Genomic DNA, 17,321 nt, shown 5'->3' with positions numbered 1-17,321 from the left:
CCCCCCCCCGGGGGAAGGAAAGGGTGGTGGGCGTGTCTCAATTCTCAACAGCTACATGGCATTATATTTCAGTTTTTTCATGCCAGAAGGCACATGTGTATGAGAACACAAAGTCATGTTGCTAACACTGATACACAGTAGTATATGAATGACATTCGTTCCTCAAGATGTTCAAATTATGACTTCCAGATGGCAGGAGAATGCAGACTAAACATTCATGATTGCAGTGGTATTGTATACAGAGGCAAGTAGTGACATATGACCAACTTATAATCGGAGAGACGCGAAAGAAACTTTGCAAACATATATTGACATTTGTCTGTGGAAGAACATACTCAGTGTCAATTATATATTGATGTATGATGGGAAGGGTTAAGGCATCTACAAGCAGAATTCATATGGATCAAATACTACTCATGAGGTGGAAGCCAAACCTCAAGCAGTCATCTTTATGCATTGCTTGACAGTCCATGGCAACAGGTTAAACTATGTATGTCATTAAGGTGTAAAATGATAATCTGGGACGTGACTCCCTACCTTGAAGATGGAGGTAATAAGCTCCTCCAAAACATTGGTTTTTTATCTACTAGACTACTCTCTTGTGTCCTGAAGATAGAGACAGCAGATTCCTCCAAAACAGCTATCTACCAGACTACCCCATACCCTGAAGATGAGCCCTGTTAGACTAACCTCTTTTACCCTTAAGATGGAGGCAGTCTTGCATTTATCACAACTGCATCTTTTGTTGGAATTATTTGATGTGGTGATTAGTGAAATACATGCAAAAATAATTTCTTAATGTAGGTTGTTGGGATAACTTTGCAGTAGTTAATTTACACCTGCAGTGTAAAGGAACATTTATATGAAAATATTTGGGACCTATCTTGTGCAGTCATCCAGTCAAGATCATTTTATGTATGGCTGTATGGCTTTTATAATTGCTTGGGACATTGGTTATATGAAAATGTGTTTATTTTGCAGGGGGAGTGCATGATTTATTGACTGGCAGTAATTAGGCCTCTTCCTGTATTTCAGGCTGATATTTGGTCACTTGGATGTACGGTTGTGGAAATGGCCACAGGGAAACCTCCATTCATTGAACTGGGATCTCCACAAGCTGCAGTCTTCAAAGTATGCCTTAAAATGTATTTTTAATTTTTAATTTTGCTGTAGATGCAAAGATTTGTGTAATTTATTTAGTAGTGTTAAGATTAACTTAATATTTCTTTATGAGGTGAGTGGTTTTTCTAGAAGAGTTTTACCTTTTGGTATATAACACTGCATTGAGTGACTACAGTTGTTTTGAAGGAACTTGTTACCTTAGTCTCCAGGGTCAAACAGTAAGTCATGTAAGAAATCAGCAAGAAGCAGGCAGCCAGTGAAGTTTGCTGGTTCCTTGTTCCACTGTTTAACCATGAAGATAGAGGCAGCATGTTCCTCCAAAACATTGGTTGACTCTCAGCAGATTACATTATATCCCAGAAAATAGAAATCTTCATAAACACCATTGTGAGAACTCTCAAGTCCTGCGTGGTTTTTCTAGAGTTATTTTTATTGTTATAGGTGGGCTATTATAAGATCCATCCAGAAATTCCAACAGAACTTTCAGAGAAGGCCAAGAATTTCATTTTATGTTGCTTTGAAGCAGACCCAGATAAAAGAGCAACTGCTGCAGAATTGCTGGAGGACACCTTTTTGACCGAGTAAGTTTTTCACTTCTTGTGCTAAATATGTCATATTATATGTAAAGCAGTAAGAAACTTGGTGTGTTATTTGGCACATCAAAATTTGTCTCCTATTAAAGTCCATAAAAAAAAAGTTTTCTTTTCCCCAGTACTACTTAGATAGCTTCAGGGTTTTCATGAATATGTAGATATGCAAACACACATAAATTCAAAATGCTGAAGAGAATGTCAGCACCGTTGTGCCATCTACCATATGAATGAAGCTTGTGCCATCAGCAGTGACACACACAAGTACCTCATTATCATAAGTCACTGGATTCTGTTTTCAACATACTTCCTGTATTCATTTGCCATTGGGAAATTGAAATGTGAACAGGACTTTGCCTACACAATGTATGGTGTACCTCGGTTCACTGAGTAGATGGACTTCTCCTAGTTGCAGTGAAAACCCCGCTGAAGAAAGCTGTAGCAGAATGACTTTCCTTGCTCTAAAATGAGGTTTTAAGTAAATGCAGGTTTTGCAAAAACGTTCATATTTTTATAATTACTGCATATTGTCATTTGTATTAGTGACTGTAGACAGGGTTTGGATTGGTGAATAGATTTATTGGACACTCACAGGTTGTAACCACAGATAATTATAACACTAAAGATTACTATAAGTCTGGCACACAAAAAAGTCTTCAGTGTATGCTGCTGCTTGCTTGGGTATGAAGCGTATCTAGTTAACACTTTAGAGCTGAATACTCAACTAATGAACTGCGTTCTGAATTCTCTTATGAATGAATTTCGATTGGCTGGAAAATAAGTCACCATGTTGAACAGTTCCTCTGTTATTGCATACTTATCCATTGCTGCAGGAACCATGTGTTAATTCCATAGCAACACTTTGTTTTCCAGATGTTTACAATTTCCAATTTTCATATCCATGGAAACCACGTTCCATAACCATTTGGTTTCCAAGAATCAAACACTCTGTGGCAATGTGTTTGCCAGTTCATTTCCTAGAAACAGCCCACATGTCACAATATATTTATGATGGACTAACCTCTTTATATAAGCAGTTAAAGAAGGTTACAGGTTTGATTCGGAATGAGGTCATTGGATTTTTCAGTTGACCGAACCCTTCCAGGTTTGATGAGGAATACTGAAAACTTAAAATTTAGAAGTAATTTGTTTCAGAAAGAAGAAACCATCTCGGCTTGCAGCCCCTCAGGAGTTCAGTCGTAGTATTTCTGTGCCTGCAGACAGAGTGGGAGGACGCTATGATAGAACTACTAATCATACTACATGTCATGGCCAGAATTCTCCAGACGAAATGTAAGAATTATCAAAATGCCACTTGAATTTTATATTGCATGTGTGTTTAAGAATAACCAGATTATGCTATTGTGACAACACTGGTGACTGCTTTTTTGGATTATCCCCCGTTCTTTTCATGAAGACCCCAAAAGAAAATCTCCATATGGCAAAATTCAGGGTATCTAGTCCTTCTTTCTAGGCTTTCACCATGTTGAGGTTTTGGGGTATATAAGCATACTGTAAGAGTGTATCTTGCTCTCAGTGAAGTGACTGGCCAGGGTTCATTTCTGGGAAGGGAATAGTACTACTGCACTGCTGTTTCCAGCCTAGATTTAGGTCTCATACCACCCAGCTTTGTATGCAAGGATACCAGGGTTTCTTTTCTCAGAAGGGTAATTGTGAAGCTGACCCCTCACCTCCATGTAGTGCTGAAACACAAAATGCTTGGAACTGTACCTGTATGCTCCCTATATGCATTTGTGGCACAGTGCTTGGTCACAGAGGAGAAGCTTGTGAGTTTTTACTTTTGTAGTATCTTTCCAGGACCAGACGGCTTCTAATGCTGAAACAGTAAAATGTTAAATAATGCTTCTTAAATATGAATTGTGATGATACTTTGTATAAAGTTCACGAACTCGCCACCGTGTGCTAGCTACGGCAGCAGTGGACAGAAACCTCAGTATGGTTTGATGATGGCCGCACCATAGTTCAAGCGGTTTGTTGCTGGCTTCCCACCATGGCTGACCGGGTTCAGTCCTGGGTCTGGTGAAGTGGGATTTGTGGTGGACAGAGTGGCGCTGGGGCGGGTTTTCTCTGAGTACTTCGGCTCCCCTGCCAATCTTCATTCCACCAAATTATCCATCATCATAATCACCCAGAGCAGGTACAATAGGCCAATTAGTGGCCGCCATGACGAGTGGACCCAGTTGGACTCCACTCCCCACTAAGCGATAAAAAATGGTTTGATGATTTTGGCATATAAGCTTTTCACAGCTCTGTTGTTTTTGATCAATGGCAGTCTCTGAGTAGCGTCTATTATTGTCTGAGTGTGTTCCGGTGTGCCGTCACAAGCATGTCAGAGCTTGAATTTGAACAACAAACGTTAAATTTCTCTTTTAAACTTGGCAAAAGTGGAAGTGAAATCAGAGATATATTAGTGAAAGTTATGGGAATAAAGCTATGAAGAAAACTGCTCTTTACAAGTGCATGACACGTTTTTCTGAGGGAAGAGAAACTGTCACTGTCAAAGAGAGATCAGGACAGCCAGCAGTGAGCAGAGATGAAGAAAACATTGCAAAAGTTCCACAAATTGTGTTTTAAAATCATCAGCTGACTGTCAGGAGAGAACATTGACAGAAAAACAAAATCTTGACTGAAGATCTTGACATGAGGAAGGTTTTTTGCAAAAATGGTTCCAAAGGAGCTCACCAAAAAACACCATCTCTGACGGAGTTTTTAGCTAATAAACAAATAACTGTGCTGGAACACCCTTCCTATTCACCAGATCTAGCCCCCAATGACTTTTTTCTGTTCCTGAAGATAAAGGAAATATTGAAAGGTAGGCAATTTGATGACATTGATGACATCAGGAGTAATACAACAGCAGCTCTGAAGGCCATTCCACAGAACTAATTCCAAAATTGTTTTGAAAGATGGACTGGGCGCTAGCATCGATGCATTGCTTCCCAAGGGGAGTACTTTGAAGGTGACCCGCAGTGATATTGAGCAATGAGGTGTGTAGCACTTTTACCTCGATTAGTTCGCAAACTTTATTGTCAGACTACATAAGACACGTCATTAAGTATTATAATGTACTTCCACTGGTAACATTTTAAGTTGGTCATAGTTGTGATTAACATTGCTCAGATACCTTTCTTTATTTCCCTGCATATTTGTGTCTAGTGAATTTTCCAGTTAAGATTCGAGGTTATTCTAGAACACAGTGGAATTAATGTTATACTGCGGAAAACCTAGGGGGTATGTGGTAGTGTAGTTGGTTGAGGAACTGCGATACAAGCCAGAATTTCGCATGTTCATTTCCTGATGAGGTCATTGAATTTTTCAGCTGACCTAATCCTTCGAGCTTCACTGTGTCTCTATGGTCAGCTCAACAACTAACAGAAATGAGTACCAGGAATCTTCCTGGGGGTAAAGCTGACAGTCTCACCACCATCTGTGGGCTGATTGCCTAGAAAATGTAGGAACTTTGACATCTCACTACCCTGTGCCTCCATGGCCTGTTACAGGATAGCTTTACCTTTTTTTTTTTTCTTTTTTCTTTTTTTAAATAGGAAAACCTTAAATGAAGGAAATTTAACCTGGAGATATTGGGATTATTTTCATCCTCCTCCTGAACTCTCCCTCAACCAAGAAAATCAAGGGTAAAAGCATGATATTTCATTTTTTCAGGAATTTCTGTTTAGAAAGTAGAGATATGTAAATCATGGAGGCATGAATTATATGTGTGAATGTGGTATTACTGCAGGTACATTTTTTGAACTTTTAACAGTTGTAGTCCTAATGACAGTAATTTGTTTTTCACATTTTCATTATGAAATTTGTAATTGTAATTAGTGTAATGAGAAATCAGTGACATATTAAGGAAAAGTGACTTAAAATATATAGTATCATTATGCTAGAACAAATACGCAGTCATGTATTCAGTACCCTTAAGTGCTATATATAATTTTTTTACACCATTTTGTAACTTTCAGTGATGGGAAAGTAAGTTCTTCATTTTTGTTCTCTTTAAATGTTGTATTAGTGAGTTAAAAATCCATAACTTATCATTTACTGCAGACAGCTTATTTAATCTGTATGAAATGTTTGAAAAGATGGTTGGTGTCTGATGCTGCACTTTGACATTTAAGTCATTTGTGCTTCTAACCGTAACTGACTGGCATTTTGTAACTCATTTCTATCCAGACACCACTTGGACAGGTTACATTATACAGCAAATTTTAGTTGGGTTACATGATGTCAAGTTCTTCCCTCTCTTATCGACCAGCGGTCCCTGCAGTCATGTGATCGCAGCAGCATCTAGGAACAGTGTAGGGATATTTGTGGGTGACCAGGAATAGTGTCTTAAGTATGCCTTTACATACCTCTTATCATGAATAAAATGTTTTACATGCTGTAAATGTATGTCATGGGACTCCCAGTCCTACTTCCCTTTCGTATGCTTGAAAAGATGATAGTAAAACAATGATACAAGGCCTGTTCGTAATGCATATGCATATACTGCTCTCATACTGTGACATGGATTGATGTGCTCGAAAGCATTCTTATGTGCTTAGTCATACGTGCATTAGTAATATGCTTCTGTTGAGTTAGGCGCCACTGTGGGGCCTGTATCTTAAGCAATAAGTAGGTTACAAACATCCTTTTCCAGCAGGAAATACAAGGAGGAAGTTGATAATAATTACCATAGTGAATAATAATGAATTTTGATAACACATACCAAGAAATATGAGTGCTAGATGTAGTGATGGGAGACCACTGCTAGTGAAGTTTGTATGTTGAGCACTTTGATAATGCCTCATTTAAAATTGAACTCTTTGTACAATGGGGATCTGGACATGCACTGTTGGGTATTTAAATACCGTTGGTAAGTGTTTAATTATGAAGGCTGGTTTAGTAAAAGTAATATTCATAGTCATAATTTAGTTTTTAATATTAATTTTCCAGGTTCTTTTTTAGTTTTTTAATTTGCTTTGGTGGCCATCTATATTTTCAGGTGGGTGCATTATTTATTAATATCCAAACATGTGCTATTTACTTTATGAATTCTGCTTTCAGTGGATGTGCTTATGATGGGTAGAAAAATTATAGTTTTAGTAACAATAACACAGTCAAAATTGATTTATTTATTATTTCAAATTAATACTTTTATCAGCACCTCCATTTCTCAGAATTGTAATTGCAGTATTGAGCGCATCTGTTTACCATTATATTGTCCTTAGCATACTTTTTTTACTGACAAATTGCATGGACACATTTTCATACATTGTATCATGAATGCCTGTTGACAAACAAATACACATTGAAATGAATTTTGGTTAGCTTGAAAATTAAATTTGCTAAAATTCAGTGGATTTATGTTTGAACTAACCTATGCTATTTTGTAAATTAAACAAAGTGATATTTTCTATATTAATGCATGGAGTAAAATTTTGTGTTTGTAGTATATGAAGTCTTATGAGAAAATATTTGGACTAATTTATTTGTATAGTTTTTAATTTTATTTCAAATGAAGATGATGTTAATTACTCTGAAGTTTATTAAAAATAATATCCTAATTTGAACTTGCATGTTCTTGCCATACTCCTTTGGGTCTTATAGTGTTTTGTATGCTCAACAGTGATTTATACTGAAAGCAAGATTCTACGCTAAATATGAAAGGAACTAACTAAAATTGAACCTTACTGGACATTTTTGAAGGGAAAAAATTTAAACAAATTCCCATGATTAAGCGCATCTGTGGTTGCAACTGGAAATATTAAGTAGCCATTATGGATCTGTTGTCCTGCAAGAAGCAGATATTATTCACGTGTTATCAAAATACATATTTTTAATATCATATGATTCTTCCTTGCTTCAGTGCATTAAGAATACACACACTAAATAATTTTGGCTCTATTGTGCTCATATGGCACATGAAATTTAATAACTTCTCTCTTTCTGTTGTTTGTAGTTCATTTATATATGAACTGTATTGATAACATCTCTTTTTAGTTTCTCATGTGTGTCACACGTATAAGAAATGTTGTGATTATGGAAAAGATCTATTCTTAAGATTTTGACTCTGAAAGGGTTTTGAACCTCCCCAAAGAGAGGGGGAAAAAAGTTATTTTTGGAATGCCATCTGTGTCTGGATGGATGGATGGTTTTGCGTCTTTTTAGCACCATAACAGTTGGATGTATTTTGTTCATATTCAGTATTTAAGAGTTTCTCATAAGTTGGTGCCTGGTGAATATGAACATTCTTGCTCCAAAAACAGAGGCTCTTCAGGTGGGTCCCAAAAAACAAAATTGGGATTTTCTCTTAAACCAGTCTAACAACTCTGATTTCAGCAGTTTATGAGATGATCTCTGTAAATAAAGTGGTGTGTATGGTATGATCAGAAATATAATGGTACATGCACTAGGAGCACAAATAAGAAATGTCAGTTTTGTCAGAATCACCTTTACCAGTCAGATGGATTCTGTTTTTATTCAGTGATGCACCAAGCAACAATTGATTTTGTTTCCGAGATGTGGTAGTCAGGGCCAGATGCATATTAGAAAGTATGTGCAGTGTCTTTGCACGGATTTATATTCCCCCCCCCTTAACTTGTAATGCCAGTTTCGTGGTAACTGATTAATCATATGTGTATTACTTACATTTGCAAGAATTTTTCAGCTCCCTGACTGTATAATTTCAAATAAACATTTTATTAAATAATCAAAGGTATTTTAATGAGAGAAAAAGTAATTGCTCCTTAATATTTCCAGGATGTTAACAAACATTTGCTGGAAAATAATAATTGACTAGCTTACACACCCACTGTTACTATTGTCTTACTAGCCATGACAACTCTTGACATGATATGTTATGGCCCCTCCCTCTTTCATGTGCAGTAGTGCAGGCTTCAGTACTAAGTCGAACCCTGTGAGTGCACGGGGTCCCTCTCTGCTCTCCCCCATCAGCATGCCTGCAGCTCTATCCTTTTCCAGGTAATACATTACTTTTGTTTGGTTTTAATATTGCTTGGTCCTTTTATTTTCTGTATTATTAATTCAGCCCTGCAAAACATCACTTGCATTTCTCCTGCTCACACTAAGAGCCACTTTCTACACACTTGCTTTATGTAAAATTCAGAAAGGTTGCAAGATGTTAATGTAATTTAGTGCATGTTGTTTTTGGTTATATGGTTTGCTGTATCACAATGTTATAGAGATAAATTTTGCTTTATCATTATTCTGATCATAGAACATGATCTTTACAGCTCAACTTACGGACATTTCTGTTTCAAGAACAAAGAAAAGATTTCCACTTGACACTCAGGTGTACTCTCTTACTTCTTACAACAGTTAAGATTCCATTTTGGAGGCATGTGGTATTTGTAATTGCCATTTTAGCTAAAATTTGAAGGAAATAGCTTTGGGTTTGTTGAGTTTTACCACTTGAAATAGTTGATTGAACTCTATTCATGTGCTGTTTTTTTTTCTTCTTTTTTTTTATCTAGGCATGTCAGTTTGTCATTGGTAAAAAGGACCATAGATTTGGATGTAAAGTACAAAAAACTGCAAACTGAGAAAATTTAAGAGTCCTAATTAAAATGAGACTTTTGAATTGAAATCTAATATGAGAATTCCACTATTCATTATATCAGATTCCATATGCTAGTACATTTATAGTTTTTATATATTATTTAACTCCATTTTTTACCTTTTGAGTTAATAATTATTTCACCATTGATGGTGAATATGTTTACCAGTGATCTGAAAGTATGCATTGAATAGCTTGGGTTAAAATTACACTTTGTCAGACTTGTTCACTTCTGACATTTTAAGTTGACTTCTCCTAAGAGAACATAGTGCGCCCCACACATTATGAAAGTTTGGGTTACGGAATCTGACTCTGACAGAAACTATAAAACATGACCATACAATCCACACCACTGACCATAATTTTGCCCTTATATAAATTTCAGATAAATTTAAAAATGTTCTGGAACACAAAATGTAGAACAGTGACAAATTCAGCGTTTTGTTAAGAAATTCAGGTCGCATATGCACATGTGTCTGTGATGTAGTAAGATATATAGGTAACCATTTTCTAGCATGTGTGTCAGTGACACAGGAATTGCTGGTATTATGCTTGCTAGTCACATGATATTTTACATTGGTCACTGTATTTTCTGTATTTAAGATGCTTGGAAACAGGACATCAAATTCAGGGACAAATATTTTTTTTTATATTTTGCCTCTATAATATTATTTATGATGGGCCACGCAGTAGCATAGTTGGTTGAGTAACTGTGCTACAAGCCGGAATGTCATGGGTTTGATTCCCAATGAGGTCATTTGATATTATCAGTTGACCTAATCCTTCCAGCTGCACTATGGACCTGGGGTTGACTCAGCCTCTAACAGAGATGAGTACCAGGAATCTTCCTGGGGGTAAAGGGCGGCCAGCGCGTAAGGCTGACAGCCTCGCCACCATATATGAGAGTCTTGACGTCTCACAACCCTATGTGCTTCCACAGCCTGTTACAGGGATAGCTTTACCTTTTTAATATTATTTATGATATGTAGAAAGCATTTTTAATTACAACTGTGGACTGAAGAAAATTGCATAGAAATGCATCTCCACTTATGGCATGTGAATGAACAGGAAGACTGGGTTTACATTGCTGAATTTCATAATAGACATATTTTCAAAAACATAGTCTGTCCGTAATGTGGAAGGTATGCCGTATATTCTTACACATAGTGTTATTTTAGGAACCATCCAAGTGCAAACCATTGAGCGCTCTTTTCCCTCTAGTAAATCTTCCAGGATGTGAAGCTTACCACTCACTTCCATATAAGTTAAAATATGGAACTGTACCTCCACTCCCCATATGTCTTCACAGCATGGTGCTTATTTAAGCACACAAACTTTACTTTTATCTTAAATGCAGGCCATACTCATTCTTTCAAGCAGTGGTATTTAACCTTCAAGTTGTGAAATGCTTTGCATGGACCATAAATTAGTAGTAAGAACAGTAGAACCTCCATTTAGGGGTTCTTTTAGAATCAGATGATTTGAGCACTGATCTGAGGAAAATTTTAATTGATGATTGTTTAACGCTGTTATCATTTACTTTGGGTAGTTGAAATCGAGCTTTAAATTGGAGAAAATATTATGCTGGGGAACACTAAATGGAGTTCCACTGTATGTACTATCCTCCATCCATTTCCAGGGTCAAAGAGTAAGCCAAGTAGGCAACAAGCAGATTGCTGCTTGTTGCTTGTGTGGCTTAGTTTTTGACTATGAAAATGGAGACAGTACATTCCCCTGAAATATCAGCAAACTTCTGCCAGACTAGACAATATCACTTCCTAGGAGATTGCATTCTTTGCAGTTACTGCTGTGACAACCTGAAATCTAACATTTTTTAAAGTTTTGGTTCCTTGTGAATGAAAGTTTTGCAGGGCTGTGTTAATTGCTTGTGCTCACATTTCATTAACAGCAGCTCAGTTTGTGCTAAGCTCTCTAATCTAATGGTAAAACAAGTACATGTGTCTGTCTGAGATTAGTAACAACGTGTAGTCAGGTCGAGTTCCATTAAAGCAGGAAATTTTTTCGTCAGTTGAGTAGTTACCAGTTTTCACAGAAAATCTTGTGACATGAAGTCATGTTCCATGTTTATTTATGCAACTTTTAACCGAGTCATAAATTTTAATAATAACCAATTTCAAATGTTCTCACCCTCAGCTTAACCACTACCTGTGAGACAGACCCAGAAACACCCAGTATTACAAGACGGAGTTCCTCTGGTGGTCTTCTCTCACCCGAGGTGGATCTGAGCCCAGGGGCCAAAGGACCTGGGGGAGCCCCTGTGTTGGGTGAGGCAGCAGAACATGATGGCTTCTACTTGCTGAAGAAAGACTCTCAGCGGCGAATGACCCTTTCTAGGGTCCTCAGCCAAGATGAACATAAGATTTGTGAGGTGTGGATGAAGAACATTCATCGGGATGTTGGTGAAACAGTCCTCACAATGGTATGTTTAGATCTGTTCAGCACATTGTAAGGAAAAAAGTAAAAAAGTAAAGCTATCCCTGTAACAGGCCGTGAAGGCCCATAGGGTTGTGAGATGTTGAGGTTCCCACATTTTCTAGACAATTGGCTCATACATGGCGGCAAGGTTGTCAGCCTTATGCACCGGCCGCCCTTTACGCCTAAGAATATTCCTGGTACTCATTTCTATTAGAGGCTGAGTAAACCCCAGGGCCTAGTGCAGCTGGAAGGATTAGGTCAACTGAAAAAAAAAACCAATGACCTCATCGGGGCTTGAACCTGTGGCCTTCCAGCTTGTAGCATAGTGCCCCAACCAACTACGCTACTGCGTGCCCCCAGCACATTGTAGTAAGATTGAGAAACTGTTCATCTTAATGATAAATGAGGAATATTGTGACGACATTGGTTATTGTAAAGGGGAAAAATTATGAAATGTCAAGATGGCAGAATTAAGTCTGCAGGTCTAAAAATGAAATAATTCTTTCTCTAGCTTTGGTTTGAGTTCTCACTCTCTTTGATCATTTCATAGGGTGCCTTGTGTGTTTTTCTTGTTACATATTGTCGCGTATCGGGCGTATAACGCGACAAATAACTTCACGCCGTATTTTATATAGCGACTTTTATTTCACATTCGCTCCTACAATCACCCAAATTACAGATTTACGATTACTGCTATCTGCAGTATCACAATTAGTACACTCCAAATGCCAGAATACAACTGACTGGCTGACTCTACGTCTCGACTCGGCGACTGTTACTTTATAACTGGCGGATGTCACAGTACAACCGTGTTAGGCGGCTGCTACAGTAGAACTCTCTGGTAGCCACATTAGAACTGACTGGTACCAGCTGTGCAGCTCACTTATATAGCTGCAGTGCTTGCCGGTTGCGTAATGAGTGCCACGTCATCGTGTTACGTCACCGCTGTTGATTCGCCTTGCATAGTTACCCGGTTACGGGGCTCGGTTATCTTCGGCTCCGCTCGGCTCTCTTCGGCTCCGCTCGTGACGTCACCGCGCATAGCTGCCAGGATGCGGGGTGATTACTCGCCTATTACGCAAGCGTTACGTTACCGCTGAGGGGGGGGAGGGGAGCGCTGACTCACCCGCCGCGTCACTGCTGGTGTGGGGGGGGGGCTCGGCTTGTCGCAACATGTCACAATATTTTGATTTTGTTACTTTGCTTGAAATGTGGTGTGAACTTAAAATACAAATAACATGTTCATCTGTTAAGACATGCATTGAAAAGATTTAGGACACACACACTAGTTTGTTAATGAAAGTTAAACATGAATATTTCATGTCTAAACTGAAGGGCCTCTGTTTTGTTGTACACCTTGAAATGTTTGCTCTCTCATGCACTTGCAGTGATAGTTGAGAATTACTTTCTTAGTCAGGCAGTGGATTAGTACATGTAGGTAATAACTGATGCGGTTGCATTTGAAACTTTTCATATACAAATCAAACATGGAATGTATTGTTTTTATATAGTGGCAATGTGATAATGTGCTGCCTGGTGAGGGCTATTGCACATCTCAGAAAGTGGTGATACATGAGTATGGAGCAGTGGTAGAATGAACATTAGCATAGGAAAAGTGAAGAAACTAAGAGAAAATGTACTGCAATGCCAACAAAATTTCCTGTGCATAGATGGGGGATGATACTAAAATGTAATGTAACTTTCAAGGTCATCATGCAAATGTTTTGCCCTTCACCAGTTGCCCCTGCTAGGTGATAGTGCAGTAATTTTTTGTGCATTGCTTAAATTTGTGTAAATATCCTGTGTATTATATCAAAAAGTGGTAAAATCCAAAAGGTATTGCCATCTCTTGACAGTATTTTGAAGTACTTGTAATGGCATACCAGCAAATTCATTCAGAAAACTTAACATTAATTTTTTTTAATATTCTGAGTGTACTCAACCCAACAGGGTCACCACAGTACTTGACTGAAAAGTTTAAAGAAATAGCGTATGAGGGCATGGTTTGAATTTATCTGGCTCAGGATAAGGTCATGTCGTAGGCCTTTGTGAACATGGTGGTAATGAATGTTTGGGTTCCATAAAATGCAAGGTGTGGGGTTAATTGCCAAGAGGTGAAAATGAACGCAATGTTTTACAGTCCCACCTGGAGATAGTGATGCGGGGAATGAAGGATTACATTTCTGATCAAAATCGGGAAGTAATTGAAAGTGCTATCCACACGCTGAAGGAAGAGCTGGACTTTGATGCAGCTGCTATTAGCCAGCTCCACTTTGCTATCTACCTCTTTCAAGAGTCTGTAAGTATTTATTTATTTATTTTTTTATTAGTTTTTGCATGCTAAGTTTAAGTGGTGGCGGTAGTAACATCACAGTAAATATAAACTGCTCTTTAGAGTGCCGACTGTTATTGTTCGTGATAATGTTCTTGTGAATTACAGATAACATTTTGTTCAGTATCTGTGCAATAATACAGTAGTGGAAAGCTGCTACATAGGATCTGAGGGTTGCATTGTCTTTATATTGGTTCAGAAAAGTATGTTCTAGGTTTGTTGCCTTGCAAGTACAGTTCTATTTGCAATGATAAATATCAGAAACAGATAATAGTGTCTTTATTTTAATGCTTATTTACTATTAAAACATACATTAAAAAATATTGGGGGCATTTTTCCGGGACTCACGAACAAGTGAACAACTTTTACGTTTAAAGTAATGGGAATATCTTTCTCAATTTACAGATTTTCACCTTGCAAACAGTTTGAGTAGATTGAATTACCTTTGAAAATTGAAGGATACCTGTACTTGTATGTACAAACTCTTAAATGACTTTAATTAATTAAACCCATTGGTGACATTGGTCATTAATCGGGACATTGATCGGGTCTCTTCTCATCCAAACATTACTTTTTAATTTAGTTTGAAGGAAAATTATGCTGCTTTGTTCAGTTATGTCCAGAGTGGGAAGCATCTATAAACACACCAGATCCTTGCTCTTAATTATTTCAGTTTATTGTCGGTGAGAAATAAATTGTGTCTTTGCATTTACAGGTGAATGTTGTGTTACGACTTCACAGCATCAAACCTCATTGGATGTTTGCACTGGACAACCTGGTCCGAAATGCTGTTCAGGCAGCTATCACTGTGTTATCTCCTGGTAAGCAATTTTTTACTTCAGTAGGTACTGTTTACCCTTTTATACCAGTAAACCAAGGCTGAGAATGTGTAACCCTTACCAGAGTTGACAGAGCTTCCGCAGCCATTCTTTACAGTTAGACACATGAATGCTTATAGCTGCTCCGAATAGCTTTGATGCAAACATACTTCTGTGATGAAAACCAAAATGATCCTGGAGTGTTTTGTAAATGTCTCAAATGTTAGATTTTGTCAAAATCCATCATGGAGCTCCCAACTTGTGGACAGACAGACACAGTCTCCCATATATGCAATTGGTTTATGCTTGCTTTAACCTTTATGAGCCAAAATACACCGTGTGGGGACCTTTAAAGTAAAGGCGAGTGGCCGAAGGACACCCTATGGTGACTCGCAGTCCACGCGTGCACACAGTGTTTTAAAATCTAATTTTAAGATAGAAATTCTTGTTCTACTTGCATTATTTTTGGACACCAGCTTTATAAGTAGCCTGTCTTCCCTCCTGCATCATCTAACTGAATGTTGTATGTAACCGAATGCAGAGTCCGACATCGCAATTCATGCACTTTGTCCGTATGTAACTCTGTTTTCCACGTGAAGCGCGCACACAACATTAGTCTCGTATTAGCAGGAAGTAGGCCAGTGATGGCGAGTGGTCTCCTCTATTCCTAACGCTTATAAAACATCACAATTTCAACTATGCACCATGGCCCCATTTTGCATGGAAGAAGCCGAAATTGAGAGGCGTAAATCACACCATTCAGATTGTGTTACAGTTTATTCTGAAGTGGAAGCAAAGGGAATGAGGGGATATTCCAAGAACAGTGCCTCTGTGTGGATAGTGGGACCACAACATATGTGTATAAACAGGCAGAGTTTCATAAGGACAAAGTAGGATAAGAACACTCTTGTATACAGGAAGCCTTGACTGGAGAATGTGCAGTACAAACAAACTTCCTCCCCTTTCGCCAGATAAGACATAGTAAGAGAGAATGTCAGCAGCATGCATTTATATTGCAGAAACGTTTTGTGCAGAAGCTTTATGCATTTTTGTGGACAGACGCTCAAAATTGGGGAAAATTTTTTTTGGAATCAATGTAACAATTTTTACAGATTCTAAAATCTGTAAATTACAATATCTGATTGTATATTCTTTCTAGATAAAAGTAGCGTTTATTTCGTTCGTTTATCACAAAAACTGTAGAAGTCACAGCATTTTCAGTAACATGATTACAATTTTTATTACTCTACAATGGAGGGCATTTAAATTAACTCCGGCCCGCTGCCATTACCGGAATTTAAATGGCCCGGCTGATAAAGGTTAATAAGATGCATACAAAGTGTGCTGTAATATTGTTCTGTCTCCAAGCCAATTGATTTATCTTACTGGTTTTCAGGCCAGGGAAGCGCAATATTTATCAAATATTAGTAGATCCAGATTGTTGGAGTTTGGTCAGTTGTTCAGTTAAATTGCTGCTGGCACTTACCAACACAGTCATTCTTGGCTTCAGATCTCATTGATATCTGGGGTTTGTTGTGTGGTAGTTCTTTATATAGAAACTATGGCCTACATAAATGCATTATATTTCCTAGAAGCCTGTATTTGTTTATTGTATTGTCACATGTAGGTATTTGTTCAGAGGTCTGTTTTGTAGAACAGTGGTTGTCAGACCGTGGCCTGGTAAATTCTTTCTTCTATGAGACAAGGGCCCGGCAGTTGAGAAGCAGTGATGTAGAAGATTAAGTTATTAGTTGGAATGACTGAAAATTAGTATGTCATGCCATACCACTGCAGACCAATTTGGTTATTTAATGTTATATTTAAAAAGTGTTCAGTAAAATCTGTCTGAAAATGCACCTAATTAAAGAAAAAAGCCTGCCTTTGTAAGAAAATATTGCTGGTGAAATTATGTAGTCAGAATTTATGTAAAATTACCTTAATGAGTGGGAATGTTTTAATGCAGAAATAAAGGAGAACAACAAAAATTTAATGTAAAAGAATCTGCTGAAATGTTTGTTGCTTTCTATTCATATACTTTTTTAATCTGAATTTTGCTTTCTGTAATTATTTGATGAAGGCCATTTCTGTCACTGTCAGTCAACAAAATATATATGCAGAGTATTAAACTGAACTACTGAGGAAAGTGAAGGAGCTTTAAAAATGGAAAGAACATTGAAAATGTGTACTGTTCAGTAACTGGATGGTGTACATATATAGCATGAATTTCTAACTTTGAATATGAGTCATTTACATAAATACAAAAAGTAAATACTGTATAACATTTGTTATATAGAAGTACTTTACCTGTTGTTAATTGGAGACCCAACCAAAACAGGAAAGTGTTCAGGCCCTGTGAATTATCATGTTTTACTGCAGAAGATATTTATTGGCCTGAACTACAGTCTGACTGGGAGCCACATATAATGTGTGTAACCTAG

The 17,321-nt window shown here is 37.6% G+C and overlaps 1 protein-coding gene across 9 annotated transcripts in view; it reads left to right on the top strand.

Annotated features, from left to right (window-relative positions):
• LOC111866348 (mitogen-activated protein kinase kinase kinase 15) overlaps positions 1-17,321 on the top strand; it is an 81,325-nt gene that overhangs the window by 43,550 nt on the left and 20,454 nt on the right. For 8 of the 9 annotated variants that reach the window (XM_033752215.1, XM_033752217.1, XM_033752209.1 and 5 more), the window contains 7 exons: positions 1,036-1,131; positions 1,564-1,703; positions 2,868-3,005; positions 8,607-8,702; positions 11,452-11,737; positions 13,874-14,032; positions 14,781-14,886. In XM_033752215.1, coding sequence (XP_033608106.1) covers positions 1,036-1,131; positions 1,564-1,703; positions 2,868-3,005; positions 8,607-8,702; positions 11,452-11,737; positions 13,874-14,032; positions 14,781-14,886 — 1,021 coding nt within the window. The remainder of the gene's footprint in view (positions 1-1,035; positions 1,132-1,563; positions 1,704-2,867; positions 3,006-8,606; positions 8,703-11,451; positions 11,738-13,873; positions 14,033-14,780; positions 14,887-17,321) is intronic. The other variant, XM_033752216.1, reaches the window with a different exon arrangement.

Source organism: Cryptotermes secundus, unplaced genomic scaffold, assembly GCF_002891405.2.
Source record: "Cryptotermes secundus unplaced genomic scaffold, Csec_1.0 scaffold96, whole genome shotgun sequence".
NCBI lineage: Eukaryota > Metazoa > Arthropoda > Insecta > Blattodea > Kalotermitidae > Cryptotermes > Cryptotermes secundus.
This window is presented reverse-complemented; position numbering and strand designations above follow the sequence as displayed.